Here is a 20698-nt window from a genome sequence, read left to right on the forward strand (position 1 = left end):
TTGGAAGCAAACTACAAGGCACGACAAAGAGAGGGCCCAGGTTTCAAGTAATTCACTGGAGAATGTCTCTGCCAAGCCTTTGTGGCAACTTGTCTAGTTTAGAGCACAAATGTCGGCGCTGCAATAACAGCCCATGAGTACCGCTGGTGAAATGACTGTGTAGACAAGGTGAATGCTAAATCTTTCTCCTTTGAATGGTCCTTTTAATCCAGACATTATCAAGAATCTGAAAAAAAACCCTCAGCGCGGCCGTCCTTACAGATTAACGGGAAGCGCCGCGGCTGCCTTGGAGTCGAGCCTGTTTGCCTGAAACAGTTTTAAAGATTTACTGGCGGTTGACAAATGTCATTTAATCTTTCAAAAACCTTCAATGTGCCACTGAAAGAGATTTCAAGGGAAATCCTCTGACAATGACAGGGGGAGAAGTTTGAAAGGTCTCTGCTGTAGCCCCTGTTTTTCTTTTTTTTTTCTGGTCTCTTCAGAAGCTGGGACTGTGAAGCGCGTGGCTATAGAAAAAGGCAGGGCAAGGCCCCCTTTTCTAAAGAGCTTGAATGCAACAGAATGTGCCAATCTGCTTTTGTTCAGAATCCCTGAGAACTGAATACAACTGTTTCAAGAAAAAAGAAAAAAAAAACTCTGTACTCACAGGTAGTCCATCAGTAGGCTCTCTGCTAATAGACATTAAATATGGGGACTGGAAACAGGGCAGTTGTGTTTTGTTTTGCTTTGATTTTAAATTAATTCATTTGTTTTTTTTGGTAAAATTGTTCTACTGTATTTTTAGCCAAGGGGACTTTTTTATTTTTTACATCAAACTAAAGTTTAATTTCAAAATTCCTAGGTAGTAGTTAATTAAGTGGTGTTTTTACAGCTGTTTGAAAATTATGAGCAGCTGTCTTTTTTTGTAGAAAGAATTTTTTATCAGAAAGTTTCCATAGCAGAGCTTTTGAGAAATGTGGAGAAAATTAGGTTGCTTCAGATACGACGGTACAAAATGATTGAAAAGCAGTTGGATCGCAAGTTCTTATGTGGGTCAAATCCTTTACCACCGACATTCATCATAATAACCTGAATAAAATGTGCACAAAACAACCTGAACTTTGACTCCGACACAACCCAGGTCCAGAACCCTATTGAAAAGCATTGAGATTGCAAGTTTCAAGTACATCAAAAACAAACAAACAAAAAAAAAAAACATTCTGTTAACATTGGAAAACTCCAGTTTTGATTTGTGTTTTATTTATTTGTTGTCAATTGTGTTTCAAATAAAGAGCAGTGTGTGGATAACCCATATTTGAAGAGGGGACAATCTATAATGTTTTACTACGTCCACATATAGATGGTTAGTTAAGAGACACTCAGAATTAACACAGCCCTCCACATTCCATTGCCCTTCACTAGCCAACCATTGTTTTGGAACCCAATCAGTAATTATCACTTATTGTGGAATGTGGGAGACACCGAGGGTCTGTACCCTCATGCATACAGCATCAAGTGCTCTGTTCATCTACACTGTACATTACAGAAATGCAGACAGACCTGTGGAGCACAGTTGTTTTAGTCTTTGAAAGGGGGAAGGGGTTTCAACTAACCTTGAGACAGCATGCACTGTATTATTTTTTTGGCTTTGCTGATCATTTTTTTTATCTTAGTTTTTTTTTCTGTTATCAGAATTGAGTGCTCAGATCTGGCAGTGTATTATGTTCTTCCAATCTAAGTTTTGAACCATACTGTGGTATTTACTGCACGGCGGACATTTCAATGTGCAGAACTGCAACAAAACTACCACTCATTTGACCTTTCAGGAGTACAAGCAGACTAACAGTTCACAAACTGATTTTCTTTTTTCTTTCATGCTGTTGTGATTTGTCTTGCCCATAGTTTTCAGTTGGGAGACCCTATTTAAAAGACTCTTCCCTTACTTTCAACCTGTGGGACCTATTGTTAAGCAGACTATCAATGCCCACATGCTCAATCCCATAGCTGTATTTGTTGTGAACATGTGAAATACTGTACAGAGAGCAGCTGAGCGCAATACTTCATCTGCTTCAAAATATTTGTTTTGCTTTATGAAAAGATTGTATTCTTTAATGACTGAAGTAACTATAAAGACGTAAATGCATTGGTAAGATTCAATTGACCCAACCCTGGAAGAAAACCTGTTTTTTAAAATGTAAATGTTGTTTCACTGACGAGGAATGCTGGCATCCATACTGTACAGTATATGCAACCACTAGTTATATCACAAACTTTTCTTCACCTATATACTCTGTGTTCTGTACCTACCAGACTTGATCTTTTTTTGTGAATTTCTTCAAAAATCCACAAAAAAACCCACACTGATGATCGCTTATCCAAAAGAATGTGCCTTGATAAAAATAGCCTTTGCACAGGAGAAAAAAAAAAAAAAAAAACTCTTTATATGAATGCTGTAATGCTTGCAATGAAAGATTGAGTTGCCTCTGGGGTGTGCAGATGCTGAAGATATGGTTAGTGTTCCTTTCAAAGTAAAGACAGATGATCTTAGGAAATAAGGCAAGAGGGCTAAAGCCTAATCTCTCTGTTTTGATCTATAATTAATATGAAATGCACTGAAAAAACAAACAATGCATAACAATCTGCAAAGTGTGGACTATGGGTACATCCTTTAAAGCACGACCATAGAAAAACAAAGTTATAGCCTCTGTATTAAATACAAGTTTTGTTTTTTTTATGTCGATACAGTTTTTAGCTGCAGCAATACTTTAATTAAACAGATATCCTTTTTTGTTTTGAAAGAGCTGAAGATGCTCAGATTCCTCAGAGACTGCTAACAGCTCAGCATCATTTTTATTAGAATGCTCTGCCTTTTTAAAAAAAAAAAAATCTTAACCCAGCGCGAGCTTTCTGATTAAAATACACATGCACCTCAGACCTGCATTTGTTGTTTGCAGCTTCTATAGTGAAAATTTAAAAGAATAATGGGGAAAAAGTTGCCTTTTGGATGTAAAAAAATAACCGTTCTAATGTGTAGACATACAGATTGGTCCATTAACCTTGCTTAACGAAAGTGAATAATGATCTTGCAGCCCAACATACAGTAGTGTCACGAAACACACCTCATATTTGTCATATTTGCAGCTAGCAGGTTAGAAAAAAAGATGTTGTCAAAGATATTAATTGTCAAAATAAAAAATAAGTTTTAACTTGGCTGCCATGTTATCTTATTGAGAGATGATTGCTTCTGGCATTTCGTACTACCTGTGCAAGCAGTCTCTGCTAACTTTTGTTCTGTTCACTACTGCCATTTGACACTTATGCACTAGTACTATATGAGGTGCCTCTTGTTACATATTAGCAACAGATGATCAATGACTGACACCTTGTTTTGTCATGTTTGAAACTGCCAGTGCAGTTCTCAAAAAATAATCTTTTTTTTTTTTTTAATAAATCTGAAATCAACAGCAATTGACTGTTTTGCTAAACTACCATCTCTCAGAAGCTTGGTGGTTAAGCATAACCTCCCGACTAGGAGAGAATGCCGATCGCTCGCTCGCTCGCCTGGTTTGGCAGTATGCCTGCTCTGTGTGTTTCATCTGATCTTTTGATCTTTTTATTTCTCACCCCTAATTGTTTGTCCTACTCCCTCTGCTGGAGCATTGACTAAACTGAGTGCCAAGATTGTTTCTGAAGCAACCAACCAGCCTTGCGTGGCCTTCTTGACTAATTTGCCAGAGCTTCTCGTGGTTGGCAATACAGATTGGAATCCACCTTTTGTTTTGTGTGTGTGTGTGTGTGTGTGTGCATGTGTGTGTGTGTGCTGCAATGTTTAGGCACTATTCACCAACAAACAGCCCCCAGGCAAAATCCTGTTTCTTGTTTATGCCTACGTTTGGCTATTTATATTAATTGTAATAATTGCTAAGCTTCAGTCTTTGTTTACTGCAACACATTTGTTTCATTTCTTTTTTTTATTTTAGGCATGGTGCAAACTTACCCTACACCCTATATATGTTTTTTTTGGTATACAAAGTGCTGTATAGAATATATTTTGTTCTGTTTTGTTGTATTTTTTAAAAATTTTTATTTTATATTGTCCTACAGTATTAGCAGGGTTAACTAATGTGGCTCAATTTAAGTGAAATACTGCATTTACTTCACATGCTTTAGATCACAGTTGTTATTAAAATATCCATCACTTTAAATAAATGTATTGGAGTTTTTAACACATAAAACAACTAGATACGAACAGGCAGACCATTACATTGAGCTATATGGATTAGGGATAATGGGCACAAACCCTGTAGACTTGAAAGGCTAGGGTGAATTTACGCTTGGTCTGCAGTGCCTTTTGGAGTCGACTGCATTTGGAGCTACTTGGCGTTTTTTTTAGGCTTTCTTTCTGAGTGCCCTTGAACATTGCTTACAGCTGCTTATTGAAACATTTACTGCACTGCTCATAAACACGGTGCTATGTATAGAGACAAAGAAGTGTTTATATTCTGTGTCGATCATGCCTTCCACATTTTATCACTTGCGCCTGAACCGAGCCTGATGCACATATTCCAAAACAGAAGGTATTCAAGCTCTCCAGCACCAGAGAGCCACACTCTCTGGGATAAATTTGGCAGCAATGCTCCCAGTTTAAGACTACTTCAGTTCCCAATTGTCTCTTATAATAGAAGCAATAAGACAGTATGTGTAATCTATTCTGAATGGACTATCTGCTCTGAACCAAGCTATTACAGTAGTCTAAACTGTAGTCCTCATATGGTTTACTAAACAGTTGCAGGAAAAGATCCATGGGCCTTGTTGCCGGATGCAGACCAGAGACCTCAAGCAGGCATCTTAACCACTAAGCGCCGCGCTCCTCTGCATTCCTGGTTAGAACTTTAACCTCAACCGTAACAGCAATGCAGCACTGAACACTGCCCGCTACTCTGGCATCTGATCACATTTTTAAAAACACGTTTCAACAAAAAACAAGACTGGGCGCAGGGAAAGTGAAACGCCTTCCTCTTACCTGCACATGCACACACGCAAACACACACACACACACATATACACACACACACACATGTTTGCATTCCTGTATTTGTGGGGTCTTCTCATTGACTCTCACTATATTTTTATTTACTATTTCTAACTCCAATCAGACAAAACTCCACACAGGATGAAAGTTGACAACAAACTAAATATTGTGTTTAGTTTTTAAAAAGTTTTTTTTACAAAGTGGGGACATCCCCACAACATTGTTTTTTCAGGAGTTACTATTTTGTGGGGACATTTTCTCAAATTTTGTCCACATATTGATAGTAATACCTGCCCACACATACACGTACACACCTACACACACACACACACACTCACGTGGAAAATACAGGTAGATAGACAGACAGATCGACAGATCAACATTATCCAAGCTTTTGTTCTGCAGCTGATTAGTGAAACTGTCTATTTCTGTTTTGGAGTTTCTCTTCAGTGTATCCTCACTCACTGGTGTTAATGAGTCTGTTAATAGTATTTAGAAAGCTGCGCACAGATTCTGGATTGGTACACCTAGGGACTGCTGCTAAGATCTTTTTTTGCCTTTTTGTCTTGACGGCTGTGTTTGAAGTGAGCAGAGGGTCTGATGACTGCTTCTGCCTAATGATCCAAAGTGATACTCTGTTTTTGTTCACTCTTTGTCCTGGGGCTGCTTGTGTTGTGCTTGTTCTCATGAGAACTGTCATTAACACATCCTTTTAATTTGGGTAAATATTCTGTTGGCCATAAAGTAAAAAAAGACACGTTCTCTACAGCATGTTTAAACTGAGATTGAGGTTTGCTCAAGGTTTTACGAGGCAGTTATTTCACAGAATGTACTGTACAGAATCATGAGAGGGGAGTTGATCTGACAGAGAAATTAGCCCTTTCATATGTTAGAATATCAAAAAGGCAGTATCATACACTACAGTATTTTTCCACAAAATAATAATGTGCAGGTGTAATCAACGAAATCAATTAAATCAATTTCAATTTTGCTGTGGCCTGTTTTTTAAACCTAATAAAACCTCACAACCCTGTTATTATCTAAAGGATTTGAACTGATTTTACTGAAATTAAAGTAAAGCCACTTCTTGTGTCTCAGAACAATGCAGCACTTACTAACGATGTCAACCCAAGGGACTTTTTTGACCGGAAAAAAGAAACAAGGACCAGGTGTCACAAATGCAGATTAGATAAAGGGGCATTCAGAACAGAAAATAGGAGGCACTTTTACACATTAGACTGCACTGTGTCCCAATAACAAGCTATTATAACACTTTCTGTTCTGTTGTGGCTCATTGTGAACTCATACAGCAAGTATGAATTTTGGGTAACACTTTAACACACTCTGTTCATAACATTTCCCTTAATGCACATGAAATAATCATGAAGTCATGAAAAGTATGCCATGAACTCATGCTTGTGACTTTTGAATTCAATAGGAATTTCATTTGAAATCAGTAGGACATCATGTGTTAGTTGCATTGGAATTACAGACACTTATTTTAAAGTTTACCAAATTTTGTATAGAAGTGATAAGGCTGGTGTTTGAGTAGGCACCTGGAAATTTTGTTTTCACACTTCTGTGCAACCCTGTAAAAATGTACAGTGGAATGGATGAAGTAAAGCATAGTTAAGTCATGGCACAGCACTGTTGCCACCGAAGACCACAATCAGCCTCAATCTAGAATGGGTTATTGGGACACACTGTGTGTATGTTTGAGTTCCCCAGTAATAAAACCTGTCCTAGATGGAGTTTTCAACCTGTTGTCTAAAGCTCAGGGAACAAGTTGCTTTTATTAAGACTGACTAAACCATTTTACTGTATCCGCTGTGAACAAATCGCTATCGGTGCCAAGGTGTTCTTACAAGCAAAGTGCCTGTTCCTTTGGGAAAAATTACTTTCACCGCAAGGGTGTTCTCTTAGGTGAAGTGTTCTCTCAGGAGGTCTTCCCATACACAGAGACTACTGTATACAGTACTTCTCCAGATGCTGGGGCTGGTTGCTTTCATTAAGCATTAACAAGCCAAGTATAGTAGAAGTATAGGCTTGCAATGTAATTATCTTTAAACTAATGCACTGTGAATGCAGCCCAGTAAATCATACCTTGTCCGTACCACAATGTCCTTTTTAATTTCCAGTATCTTTCAGCACACCCTTGAATGGACCTTAGGTGCACATTCTTAGAATTAAACAGATCTTCGCCAGACTCTTTAAATCTAGGACTGTGGATCTACTTTTATTCGCTTCCTGTTCTGTTTTTGTTTTTTTACAATACCCATTGTATATTGTCCAGACATTAAGTCTCCATGTACATTTAAACTATTCCCTCAACCCCCAAGCAAGTAGGCAATATTGATATTTATCAGTTCAACTTTAGGCAAAAAAAAAAAAAAAGCTACTATATAACAAGCTCTTTGTTTTGTTTGTTGTTTAAGATTATGTGGGATCGTATCTTTTTTTCCTTCTTTATCTTCTCCTTTCTGTGGAGAACTGTAAACTCGGTGATTGCAGTGAATGCAAGGGTGTAGTCTTTTTGAGGATAGCTTTGGGTGTGATGTGTCTGTTTTCATGGCTTTTGCTAATCCAGTTTCCCATGGAGAAATTACAATGATACATTAGGCCCATGGGAAAGGCACAGGAACTGTGAAATTGCTGCAAACTCCCATTAAATCTAATCACCTTACATGTAGCCTCACACACTGCTTGATTAGACTAATCTGTGCACTGGACTAGTTGGTGGTTTCCTGAGCCAGGAATTACAAGTAGAACCGCACCAGGAAGTCCGCTCTGTCCGTCCTCGTATCGAGTTACACGCTTGTTTTGTGGCTCATTTCTCGTATTTAATGCAATTCAGGATCCTGTTTGGGGAAAATAACACGCTGTTTTTTGTCTTTTTAAACCGTAAAGCCTTCAATTTGCAGTTGTAAAATCAGCGTAATTTCACTCCGGTTTTTCTATTAAATGTTTTGGTTAAAAATAGATTTTACAAGCAACGCAGTTTAAGGACAGTGGTATTTGAATCTGACTGTGTTCAAATCATTCAAACAAAAACACAGGAAATGCTGAGCTCCAGTCACAAGCGAGCTCTAGACTTGGTTGGACAGTTGACCACCACATTCACCAGCCCAGCTATTGAGTCAGACAGAAGCAGAACAATACTGTTTTAGAAATTAGATGTTGCATTTCAGTTTGCCACGTTGTGGTTTTATAGTTATGGATGAAGCAGGGCTCTTAATTGTTTATTGTTGAATACATCTGTTATATTATCCTGCTGTACCAAAACAGCTTTGTTATGTACATATATTACATACCGAATTGTAGTTTTCCATATACTTAATGAAAAACAGCAAAAAATAAGTGACATTTTGAAATCTAACATGAAATACTGTACTACTATTATGGCTTCCAGTAGACTCTTGCGATATCATTTTGTAGTTAATTTGATTAAATTATGTTAAATGAAAGATCTGAATTATGTTTGTGTGTGTGTGTGTGTGTGTGTGTGTATATGTTGTGACAGAGTGGCTAGAACTGTATGCCGGAATAAAGTGCATGGAGGCTGAAGTTTGTCTTTTGAAAGCAAGGTTTGCAGTTTATTTTTACAGGTTTTTATAAACAAACAAAATAATAACGCCTCACGTGGCACAAAGAAAAAGCCTAGCTCTACACAGAGCACTAACTAAACACTGGTTTCCTAACCTACAGGTGGAACGGCCAAGCTGCTTATCCAACAAACAAAAAATCAGCAATTTCTAAACCGCAACCAAACCCAGGTTTAGGATCTTTCTTCCTCACATGTATATTTTACTTGCCCTTTGTCTCTCAGCATGTCCCAACACTCCAGAACCCCGAGCATAGACAAAGACACACCTTATATCCGTGCCTGAATAGTTAATTAGAAACAGCTTGACCTCAGCTGCTCCTACTAGTTAGCAAGTTAATCAGAGAGAGAGAGAGCTGGCTCTCAACCCCTAGTCGACATTCAGAACATAACCATTTCTTTTTAGCAGCTTTCTGGGAACAGGGCCCTCTTCAACTGACATACCTGCTTTCTAAAACAATCCCACACACCTTGTTACAATATATATGTGTGTGTGTGTGTGTGTGTGTGTGTGTGTGTGTGTGTGTGTGTGTGTGTGTGTATATATATATATATATAAAAATGTTTGTGTGTATAATGTATATGTATACACTGAGTGGTACAAAACATTAGGAACACCTTCCTAATATTGAGTTACACCCCCCTTTGCCCTCAGAACAGCCTCAATTTGATGGGGCATGGACTCTACAAGGTGTCGAAAGCGTTCCACAGGGATGCTGGCCCATGTTGACTCCAATGCTTCCCACAGTTGTGTCAAGTTGGCTGGTAGTGGATCTCTACTCCGAATAGCTCGTTCCGTCTCATCCCACAGATGCTCAACTGGATTGAGATCTGGTGACTGGGCAGGCCACTGCAGTAAGCTGAATTCACTGTCATGTTCGTGGAACCATTCCTGGCCAATCCTAGCCTTGTGGCATGGGGAATTATCCTGCTGAAAATATCCATTAGCAGATGGATACACTGCTGCCATGAAGGGATGCATCTGATTGGCAATGATGTTCAGATATCCTGTGGCATTCAAACATTGCTCCATTCTTATCAAGGGGCCCAATGTCTGCCATGAAAACACACTCCACACCATCACACCAGTGATGGTGTGGAGTGCAGTGTTGACACAGCAGAAACCGGGATTCATCAGACCAGGCAATGTTTTTCCAATCCTCCAGTGTCCAGTGTTTTTGTTCCTTAGCCCACTGCAACTGCAGTTTCTTGTGTTTTGCTGTGCAACTCTGTTAGGTAGTCGGCTACCATACCCAATTCATGTCAAGGTACGACGAGTTGTGCATTCTTTTGGCACCAGTGTGTACTGGACTGTCAGTTGACTAACTGTAGCCCGTCTGTTGCTCTGCTTGCTTGCTCGTGTCAGCCTCCTTTGGCCTCTTTCATCAATGAGCCGTTTTCGACCATTGGTCTGCCATTGGCTGGATGTCCTTTGGGTTGTGGACCATCCTTGATACACATGGAAAACTGCATGAAAAACCCATAAAATGTATATAATGTCTCAATCCTAAAATTATATGTAATGCTAAACATTTGGCCATAGCTGTATACTTTTAATTGCACAGGAATACTATATGTGTGTACACAGTGAGCCTTGACAATTGTAGGGGGACTTCTCACCAGAAATAAATATAAGAAATCAACCAGTCAATCAGTCAGTACATCTGTTAAGTAGACCCGGTTCCTGTGAAGAGTCTGAGGGGTCAGGGAGCATGGGTAAGGCTGCCAATCCTTTGTCGTGTTGCTGCAGACTAACACTGCCTCCTGCCCTGCGGCTGCTGAGCAGAAACCCTTCAAGTCAGGGCCAAGTTCTTCAGTGCACTCTGTGTGTTTGGGCAGCAACATCTAGTGCAGTCTCTGAGCTTAACACCATCCCACCTTCACCACACACTCTACACACACCATCCCACCTTCACCACACACTCTACACACACCATCCCACCTTCACCACACACTCTACACACACCATCCCACCTTCACCACACACGCTACACACACCATCCCACCTTCACCACACTCTACACACACCATCCCACCTTCACCACACACACTACACACACCATCCCACCTTCACCACACACACTACACACACCATCCCACCTTCACCACACACTCTACACACACCATCCCACCTTCACCACACACTCTACACACACCATCCCACCTTCACCACACACACTACACACACCATCCCACCTTCACCACACACTCTACACACACCATCCCACCTTCACCACACACTCTACACACACCATCCCACCTTCACCACACACTCTACACACACCATCCCACCTTCACCACACACTCTACACACACCATCCCACCTTCACCACACACTCTACACACACCATCCCACCTTCACCACACACTCTACACACACCATCCCACCTTCACCACACACTCTACACACACCATCCCACCTTCACCACACACTCTACACACACCATCCCACCTTCACCACACACTCTACACACACCATCCCACCTTCACCACACACTCTACACACCATCCCACCTTCACCACACACTCTACACACCATCCCACCTTCACCACACACTTCACACCATCCCACCTTCACCACACACTACACACACCATCCCACCTTCACCACACAAACTACACACACCATCCCACCTTCACCACACACTCTACACACACCATCCCACCTTCACCACACACACTACACACACCATCCCACCTTCACCACACACACTACACACACCATCCCACCTTCACCACACACACTACACACACCATCCCACCTTCACCACACACACTACACACACCATCCCACCTTCACCACACACACTACACACACCATCCCACCTTCACCACACACTCTACACACACCATCCCACCTTCACCACACACTCTACACACACCATCCCACCTTCACCACACACTCTACACACACCATCCCACCTTCACCACACACTCTACACACACCATCCCACCTTCACCACACACTCTACACACACCATCCCACCTTCACCACACACTCTACACACACCATCCCACCTTCACCACACACTCTACACACACCATCCCACCTTCACCACACACTCTACACACACCATCCCACCTTCACCACACACTCTACACACACCATCCCACCTTCACCACACACTCTACACACACCATCCCACCTTCACCACACACGCTACACACACCATCCCACCTTCACCACACACTCTACACACACCATCCCACCTTCACCACACACTCTACACACACCATCCCACCTTCACCACACACACTACACACACCATCCCACCTTCACCACACACTACACACACCATCCCACCTTCATCACACACTACACACCATCCCACCTTCACCACACACACTACACACACCATCCCACCTTCACCACACACACTACACACACCATCCCACCTTCACCACACACACTACACACACCATCCCACCTTCACCACACACACTACACACACCATCCCGCCTTCACCACACACACTACACACCATCCCACCTTCACCACACACACTACACACACCATCCCACCTTCACCACACTCTACACACACCATCCCACCTTCACCACACACACTACACACACCATCCCACCTTCACCACACACTCTACACACACCATCCCACCTTCACCACACACTCTACACACCATCCCACCTTCACCACACACTCTACACACATCATCCCACCTTCATCACACACTACACACACCAGCCAGACTTCATGACACACATTACACACACCATCCCACCTTCACCACACACTCTACACACCATCCCACCTTCACCACACACACTACACACCATCCCACCTTCATCACACACTACACACCATCCTTCCTTCACATCATTTCAGAGAGAGAGTCATTCAGCCAGTGTTGGAGGGTGAAGGGGGGAATATCATTTCAGAGAGTCATTCATTTTTGGAATGAACAGCTGGATAGAGCAGTTGTGGCATGTCATATTAACACTCTCTCTGTTCTCCCGTAGTGATCTCAGCATGAACAACATCACCCAACTGCCCGCGAGTGCCCTTTTTAACCTCCACTTCCTAGAAGAGCTGTAAGTATTGCTGCTGCGCGTGGTGGGACAGGGGGAGAATGGTGGGCATGGGATAAAACAAAACAAAAAAAGACACATCACATTCCTATTTTTATATTGCATACTTGTTGTGGGAACCAGATAAAACAGAGCCAGAAGGCTGTCAGGCTGGCACTTGGCAGAAGAGAAAATAGTTATTGAGCTACCATAGGGCAAGGGTTAACAAGACAGGGGCTGTGCCAAACATATTTAAAACATTATAAATTAGACTCTTTTTTTTTTTTTTTTAAGGGCTGGATTGCTTTGTGGGAATTTTTTTAACAAAACGCAGGATATTACATTTTGGAATGCTGGCTCTTATTTTATTTAAATGCTCTGTGAATTCTATAATCGAAAGCAACACAAAAAAATGCTAGCAGCAGAAGCAGCATCAATTGAATCCACATTTTCAGAAACACTACTACTTTGTAATCTCAAGCGCTGCACATTTGCTTTTCAACGTCAGCTATTGTTGAGGCTATCCGCAGCACACACACACACACACACACCCACCCACACTTCACAAAGCGGGGGAAATGTTTCAGACACACATTCCAAAGCTAACGAACCGGCCTCAGGAACACAAATAAACTGGACACTTGTAGTCACAGTTCCATTGGCACTTAGAATTTATCAAGATTTGGCACACCGCTGAATATCTACTTAAGATGATATTTGACATCTTTTCTGTAACTGTGGGCCTCCCTACTTCTAAACATATCTGAATTGACCTGAAATCCCTATAAATGATTAAAAATATAAGGGAAGTATCAGCTTTGAGCTTAGAGTAGGGCCATATAAATGATTTCTGGCTTGTGTATTCAACATATCAAGTCAAATAATCGACTGATTTCTGTTTTTTGTTTGGTTTTCCCTTGATTGGCAAGGGAAGCACTGTATGCATTGGAGATTCCCATGCACTAACATGGGATGATACTTGGTACGTACTGTACAGCATGTACAGTGCATTCTTAAACTCTAGCTTTAGGATGACATACATTGGAAACTGCTACCTCCTGGGGTTTTATTTTTGACATTTGCTTTGAGATTCTATTTACCATGCTGTAACTGCATTGAATTTGAACCATTGTTAAGCATCTTCTCCAAACCTTTATCACTGACTCTCCTACTCACTTTATTGATTGAACTGTTTGTATAATCCAGTAAACTGTGGCCTTTATGCACATTTGTTTTTACATAGCTGAATGCAGTTTGAAATTATGAGCATAGTGTATGCGTTAGCAGTGTGTTGCACTCTGTTTTATTGAGTAAATAGACTTGATTTGACAGAATGATATGATACAATTGCACTGCAGTTGATTTCCAATGTGTACTGCATTGGTTACCGTTGTCAAAATATGAACATGCTACTTCTGTAGCTGCTGAAAAACAATAGCAGCACAATGGTATAAAGCAATTAACATTGCCTACCATAACCATCATGCAACCATCAAATCTGTAATAAAGAACTACCACTGCGGTTCATTGCATTGCACTGATTATCATTTGGTTAACAATCGGATGCATTTTTACATAAGCCAAGATCAGTTCAGGAAGGCACCAATTACGTGCAGGTTTGGCCCTGGTTTATTAACAGAAAATGTATAAAGACTGTGACACGATGGCTCTTGTGGTGACATCAGGCCAGGAAGAAGTGGACACAGAGTGCTGAGTGAATGCGTTGGTGTGCCGGTTTATTGTAAATCAAAAGGGTTAACAAACAAAACACAACACTGCACACAAAAGAAAACGATACGATGGCCAAAACAAACCGACAAGATAAACACTGGAGAAATACAAAATAAAATAAGTATCGCGCTGGTGTAAAACCAGCACCAATACACACTGTAATTTTTGTTTTTAAAGCTTACTTCCGATTTTCTCTACCGTTCTCTCCACACTGAGCACTCAACCTTAGTGATTGATTCGTGCCTCTATATATACAGCTGTGCCGAGATTCAATTGCTAATTAATCATTCACTTGAACCCTGGCATGTGAACTAATTTGTGCAATCCACATTGTATCTGCACGTGAGGTGATTGTGCAATCTCTGTGCCTAAATACAACTATACATTTTAAATCACTCTTCCTACATAGCCCACATTATACTCCGTGCACCAATATTGTCACACCACATAAAACATAAAACACAAAATACGCACAGGTATGGGGCACCCCACCACACAGCCAAAGATACAAAAGCTGCCAGTTTATCTAGACATATCCGATTTCCTTCTAAAATGTGTGTTCACAGACAAAGAATGCATTCGGGCTCTTTCTTTTTAACTTCAGGCGCCATTGTTCATGAACCAAAGGCAGGTGATTTTGTCCCAAACTGGAATAAAGTACAGCAGGGGACCCAGATGCTTTGTTCTACATTGATTAGGAGGCTGTAAGAATCCTTTTTGTCTCACACAGTTCCAAATAACACCCTGTCCTTGAAAATTAGATTTCAGCTTTAAAAGAAATGCAGTTCAATTGTGTGCTTTACACAGGTGTACCGTGACAAAGCTGTACATATATGGAGCCTAAGCCTGCCACAACATTGATAGCAGGTGATGGGGCCACCATGGACCTCCAGGGTGGCACTGGTTAAAAGTTTCTTCAAATTGTATATTTCCATCATGATGTGCAACAGGGAGATGCAGCTTTTATATATTAGAGAATAAACATCAGAGATTAGAAATGAATAAATAATGTAACGGACAGCTCATTTACACACAGATGTGTGCTACTGTACCAGGGGTTTCTATTTTATCTTCACATGGCCTTCTTGTCCAACAAATGGCACATTCAGAAGCAGTGTATACGGTCTGGGATCGTCCCAGGCTGTCCTCGAGGGGTGCATTGTTGTCTTTAATTTGTAAGTTTTGCTTATGAGATTTTGTTGTGGAGCAGACACCACTGGGCCTGTGGCACATTGTTAGTTGTTCCACAGCAGAGAAAAGACAGGCCCCATTGATAATGCAAGGAGGTGTAGGAACAGTCAACTCCTTCAATCATAATCTCTAGAAAGTGTTTTATAGGGAAATTAGTCATTTCCAACATGTCCCATCTGTAGCTCGTTCCAGCTTATTAACATCCAAACAGCTTTGCAGTGAGTGAATTTCCACCTGTATCTACTAACAGACAGACAACTTACTCTGCAGTCAAGAGTACAGTAATCGGAACAGGAATGGTATGCTTTTGCTCCCAGGTTTGCCTCTCACTTTTTTGTTTAATGGAATACACAAATGTGATACAAACAGCTCAGAATTGCAATGCAGGCTTGCAGGCAGTCCGGCAAATTACAGGTTACAGAGAGACAAAACATATAACCTTTCAATCCAAAATGTGGGTTCTACAGTATGTGTTGGCGTCACTGCCCAGCTAACACAGGACTATCATATTCCATTTGTCACGAGTAGTACTAACGAGTCCTTTGCAAAGGCCCCAACTATCATGCCCCTTGAAGTCACTGAGAGCCTTTCGAAGACACTGCTATTAATAGTATACCTTCCTGTCTAGGACAGGTGGAGCACAGTAGCATTCAATACAGCAATAGGACAGGGAAGTCTTTCTTGCTGACATTGACATCTACCTAAATTGCTCTTTTACTTTAACTCATATGTGATGTTTGGCTTGTAAAAATAGCTGGTGCTGTTGAGTATTTTTTTAGTTAAGGATACAAACTTCAGCAAGAGGTCAGCAAGGTAATGTATTATTTTTAAGGTTATTTTACAGGGTTCTTAGCATGGAGTCCGAACACTGACTTTTACAGCCTACAATATTAAACATTTCAGGTGTTACATTTAAAAGAACACATGGGACCATATGGAACCATTTTCAAGCAGTTCTTGTTAAAGTGGGCAGCAGTTGTCTCTATAGTAACACAACACAACACAACTAATTACATGATTTAATAACACTGCATTTCCTCAGCTCGGAGAAACAGAAGGCAAAGTTGCCTTTAAGTTTCCTGTGGCAGAAGCACTGCTTTATAAGAACTAATAGCCTCTCTAGCCTTCTGCCAGCTGCTGGTTTCATACTGGTTTATATTACAGCCTTTGGCTTTTTGTTTCCTGACTTTTTACACATTGACTGGGTCCTGATCAGAAGCCAATTACCACTGCCCTTGACTAATGTTTATTTTACCTCCTGAGACCAATAATAATAATAAGCTTGTGTGGCGTGATGCTCTACCCATGCTTACTGATACAGTACAGAGCAGTAGACACTGCTGGCCCTGCTAAGAAAACGTAAAGGACTGTTTAAAGGAATGCTGTGCGTTAAATTAAGTAAAGTTAATGCCATGCTTTCGAGAGGGTTGGTTTATTCTCATTTTTTTAAAGCACTATGCAACTTAAGATAGAGTTTCTAATATAAGTTAACACACTTCGTGTAGGATGTATTCTCTTGGAGAAGAGATGTGTCAGTCTGTTTGAGAGGATGGTGAAATGAAGAGAACCCCACACACATTGCATTACCTTCAATCACACACACACAAAACAATACTGGAGCAGAAGCACGTGCTTGTGTGTTGTAAAGCTTAGTGTAATCTTTTTTTTTTTTTTTAATGTTACGCTATGTGGTTGTAACCACTTCAACGAAAGCAAAGAAAGAAAGAAAGAAAAAAGAGTTCCTGAGATATAATTCAAGAGCAAACTTGTCAAACTAGTGGCAGCAGAGCAAAGAAACAGTTCCCCTCAGGCAGAGTTATTTTTAACACCTTCATTTTTACAGTTCAGCGCTTGGTGTTTAACCAGATGTGTTTTTTTTGTTTGTTATTATATTTTTCAAACGTTTACTAGACCATGGGAGGTGCTGTTACACACTGCAGTGCCACATGTAACTTTGCCGGAGGACATAAACGTGTAATGTAAAAATGGCATTTTCCTGGATCTCAGTCTTAGGGATAGCCTTCTTGAGATGCTATTCTGCATTACTGTGCCATAAACCTAAGGGCTGCCAAAGAGCTGTCTTTGGGGCGGTTCTCCACAGTCTCAAGACACTGAATATAGGTAAACATTCTTATGATCTTAGGTAAAACTGACAGAACAACGTTTGCCTTACAGTAACCTAATTCTGCCGCATGGCTTTCGTAGTTTTGATATCTCTGTTTCTACTGTTGTATTATCTATTATTTCTAAAGGACTTTTGTTTAATTCTCGGCTGTATTTCCTCAATTGTCCTGCAATACAGATTTGTACAATGTTAGTAACAGGAGTTTTGTTTAAATTCTAATAGTAAACCAGGGACATAGATCCGCCTACTTGGTTTGATTGTGAAGTCAAAACTTTCTATGTTATAAGACAGTAATTACAAATGTGAACTTGGTTACAATGCAACAACATGCTGAATTACAAAACGAAAAATGTTGGCAGTTATCTTCTGTTATTACACTATTTACACATGGTTAAATACTCTTAATAAAACAAAAGACGCTTTTCAAAACAAAACCCTTACAAAGCTAATCAGTATTAAACTAAATGCAGAGAATATAGCTAGCCAACTTAAAAAACCGAAGCGCTCTGTTAGTCCTGGTCTACATTCTGCACCCTGGCCACAGCCTGGACTGAGACACCTCATGAGAGAGGCATTGCAACAAACACTAATGCCTTCATCAGCGCTACCAGTTAAGCAGTTTTGTGGCGTACATGTTTTTTATACAGAGGAGTTTATAATGAGCCTGTGCCAGAACAAATGAATCGAGTGCATTACTGCTCGTAGACTTGAACCAACTTTGATAAGCTTTAATACTTAACAGGTCCCTATCAAAAAATCCTTTTGTTTCTTTCTTTGACGGGTCGTGCTAATGCCCAGTTTTCTAGGTGTGATGTTTTGCCATGGAGTCCACAACGTAAATGTATGACTCGGCTGGGATTCAAACCCAGGCTCCCCTGGCTGTGTACAGCGCTCATCTTCAGCAGCCACTGCAGGTCACACTGGGACACATGTTGTTTGTAATCTTAGAAAAGCAAGGTGTTTCATTTGAGAGGCATTTGTTTTGTAGTTTCTATTTTCCTTTAAAAAAAAAAAAAATATATATATATATATATATATATATATATATATATATATATATATATATATATATATATATATATTGTTGGGTCGGCTGGTAGCAGCCGACCATTTAATACTCTGTCAAATTATCTGGAAGACATCTGGCGGTTTATTTTCTGTAAAGACAAAAAAATAAATACATAAAATAAATAAATAAATAACAATATTCCAATATTTGCTGTCCTAGGATTAGGTGTCGACATGTATCCTGACACCAAAAATAAACCTGAGAATGCTTTTTATTTAAAGGCATTTTGTCCCTAGAAAAAAGAAACAGTTGAAACAGTGTTTGTTTGCTGCTGAGCTGAGTAAAGCATTCTGTCCATCTACTATATACAGTACTGTACAAGTCTGCTAAATGCAGATCCACTTTTAACCAAGCTAAAAATAATGGAAAATAAAAATTTGGCTTTTTTTTCTTTTTACTTTTTTTAACCAAAGGGTTTTTTTTTATTATTATTCGAAAAAACAATAAAGCCTCTAAAATAAGTCTGTACCCTTTTCTTAGTTGTGTAAACACAGAAGTGAGTTTAAGAGCGATTGTATCAATCCGATCGACAAATATTATAATGTTACCTTGTAGAATATCTAATACAAGAATAGAAAATATCAAACTCTCTGTCTATACATGATTTACTTCAATACAAGAATAGAAAATATCAAACTCTGTCTATACATGATTTACTTCAATACAGAATAGAAAATATCAAACTCTCTGTCTATACATGATTTACTTCAATACAAGAATGGAAAATATCAAACTCTCTGTCTATACATGATTTACTTCAATACAAGAATAGAAAATATCAAACTCTCTGTCTGTACATGATTTACTTCAATACAAGAATAGAAAATATCAAACTCTGTCTATACATGATTTACTTCAATACAAGAATAGAAAATATCAAACTCTCTGTCTATACATGATTTACTTCAATACAAGAATGGAAAATATCAAACTCTCTGTCTATACATGATTTACTTCAATACAAGAATAGAAAATATCAAACTCTCTGTCTGTACATGATTTACTTCAATACAAGAATGGAAAATATCAAACTCTGTCTATACATGATTTACTTCAATACAAGAATAGAAAATATCAAACTCTCTGTCTGTACATGATTTACTTCAATACAAGAATAGAAAATATCAAACTCTCTTTCTATACATGATTTACTTCAATACAAGAATGGAAAATATCAAACTCTGTCTATACATGATTTACTTCAATACAAGAATAGAAAATATCAAACTCTCTGTCTATACATGATTTACTTCAATACAAGAATAGAAAATGTCAAACTCTGTCTATACATGATTTACTTCAATACAAGAATGGAAAATATCAAACTCTCTTTCTATACATGATTTACTTCAATACAAGAATGGAAAATATCAAACTCTCTGTCTGTACATGATTTACTACAATACAAGAATAGCAAATATCAAACTCTCTTTCTATACATGATTTACTTCAATACAAGAATAGAAAATATCAAACTCTCTGTCTGTACATGATTTACTACAATACAAGAATAGCAAATATCAAACTCTCTGTCTACATGACTCTTTTCCTTGGTGATGTGTTTTCTGTAGAAGAGAAGAAAGAGGAAATGTATATATTGTTTTTTAATTCATGTTCTGGTACCTATTGTTAGGCTATATCTGTATTGCCTGTCTTCCCTGCAGAATTAAAACCACATGATGAGAAATGTATTCCCTTTGTTTTTTTCTCCTCCCCTACAGACGTCTTGCAGGAAATGACTTGACACACATCCCTAAGGGAGCCCTGTCTGGCCTTTTCAATCTTAAAGTGCTGTAAGTAAAGCCTGTGCTGATTTAATAGGTCTCCCGTTTCCATTCAGCAGCACACTGGGGGTGTGGGAGGGCCGGGCTGATGGGGGTTCCATTAGAAAAGGCAACGTCAAGACGCTCATGTCCTGGACTCTTTCATATTAGAGAGGAATAC

At 39.7% G+C, this 20698-nt stretch overlaps 1 protein-coding gene across 2 annotated transcripts in view; it reads left to right on the plus strand.

The window, feature by feature from the left end:
- The window catches only part of LOC121318029 (leucine-rich repeat-containing G-protein coupled receptor 5-like), a 65012-nt gene that overhangs the window by 20376 nt on the left and 23938 nt on the right, over positions 1-20698 (plus strand). For both annotated transcript variants that reach the window (XM_041254232.1, XM_041254231.1), the window contains exons 2-3: positions 12591-12662; positions 20476-20547. In XM_041254232.1, the coding sequence (XP_041110166.1) occupies positions 12591-12662; positions 20476-20547 (144 nt within the window). The remainder of the gene's footprint in view (positions 1-12590; positions 12663-20475; positions 20548-20698) is intronic.

This window comes from Polyodon spathula, chromosome 7, assembly GCF_017654505.1.
Source record: "Polyodon spathula isolate WHYD16114869_AA chromosome 7, ASM1765450v1, whole genome shotgun sequence".
Classification (NCBI taxonomy): domain Eukaryota; kingdom Metazoa; phylum Chordata; class Actinopteri; order Acipenseriformes; family Polyodontidae; genus Polyodon; species Polyodon spathula.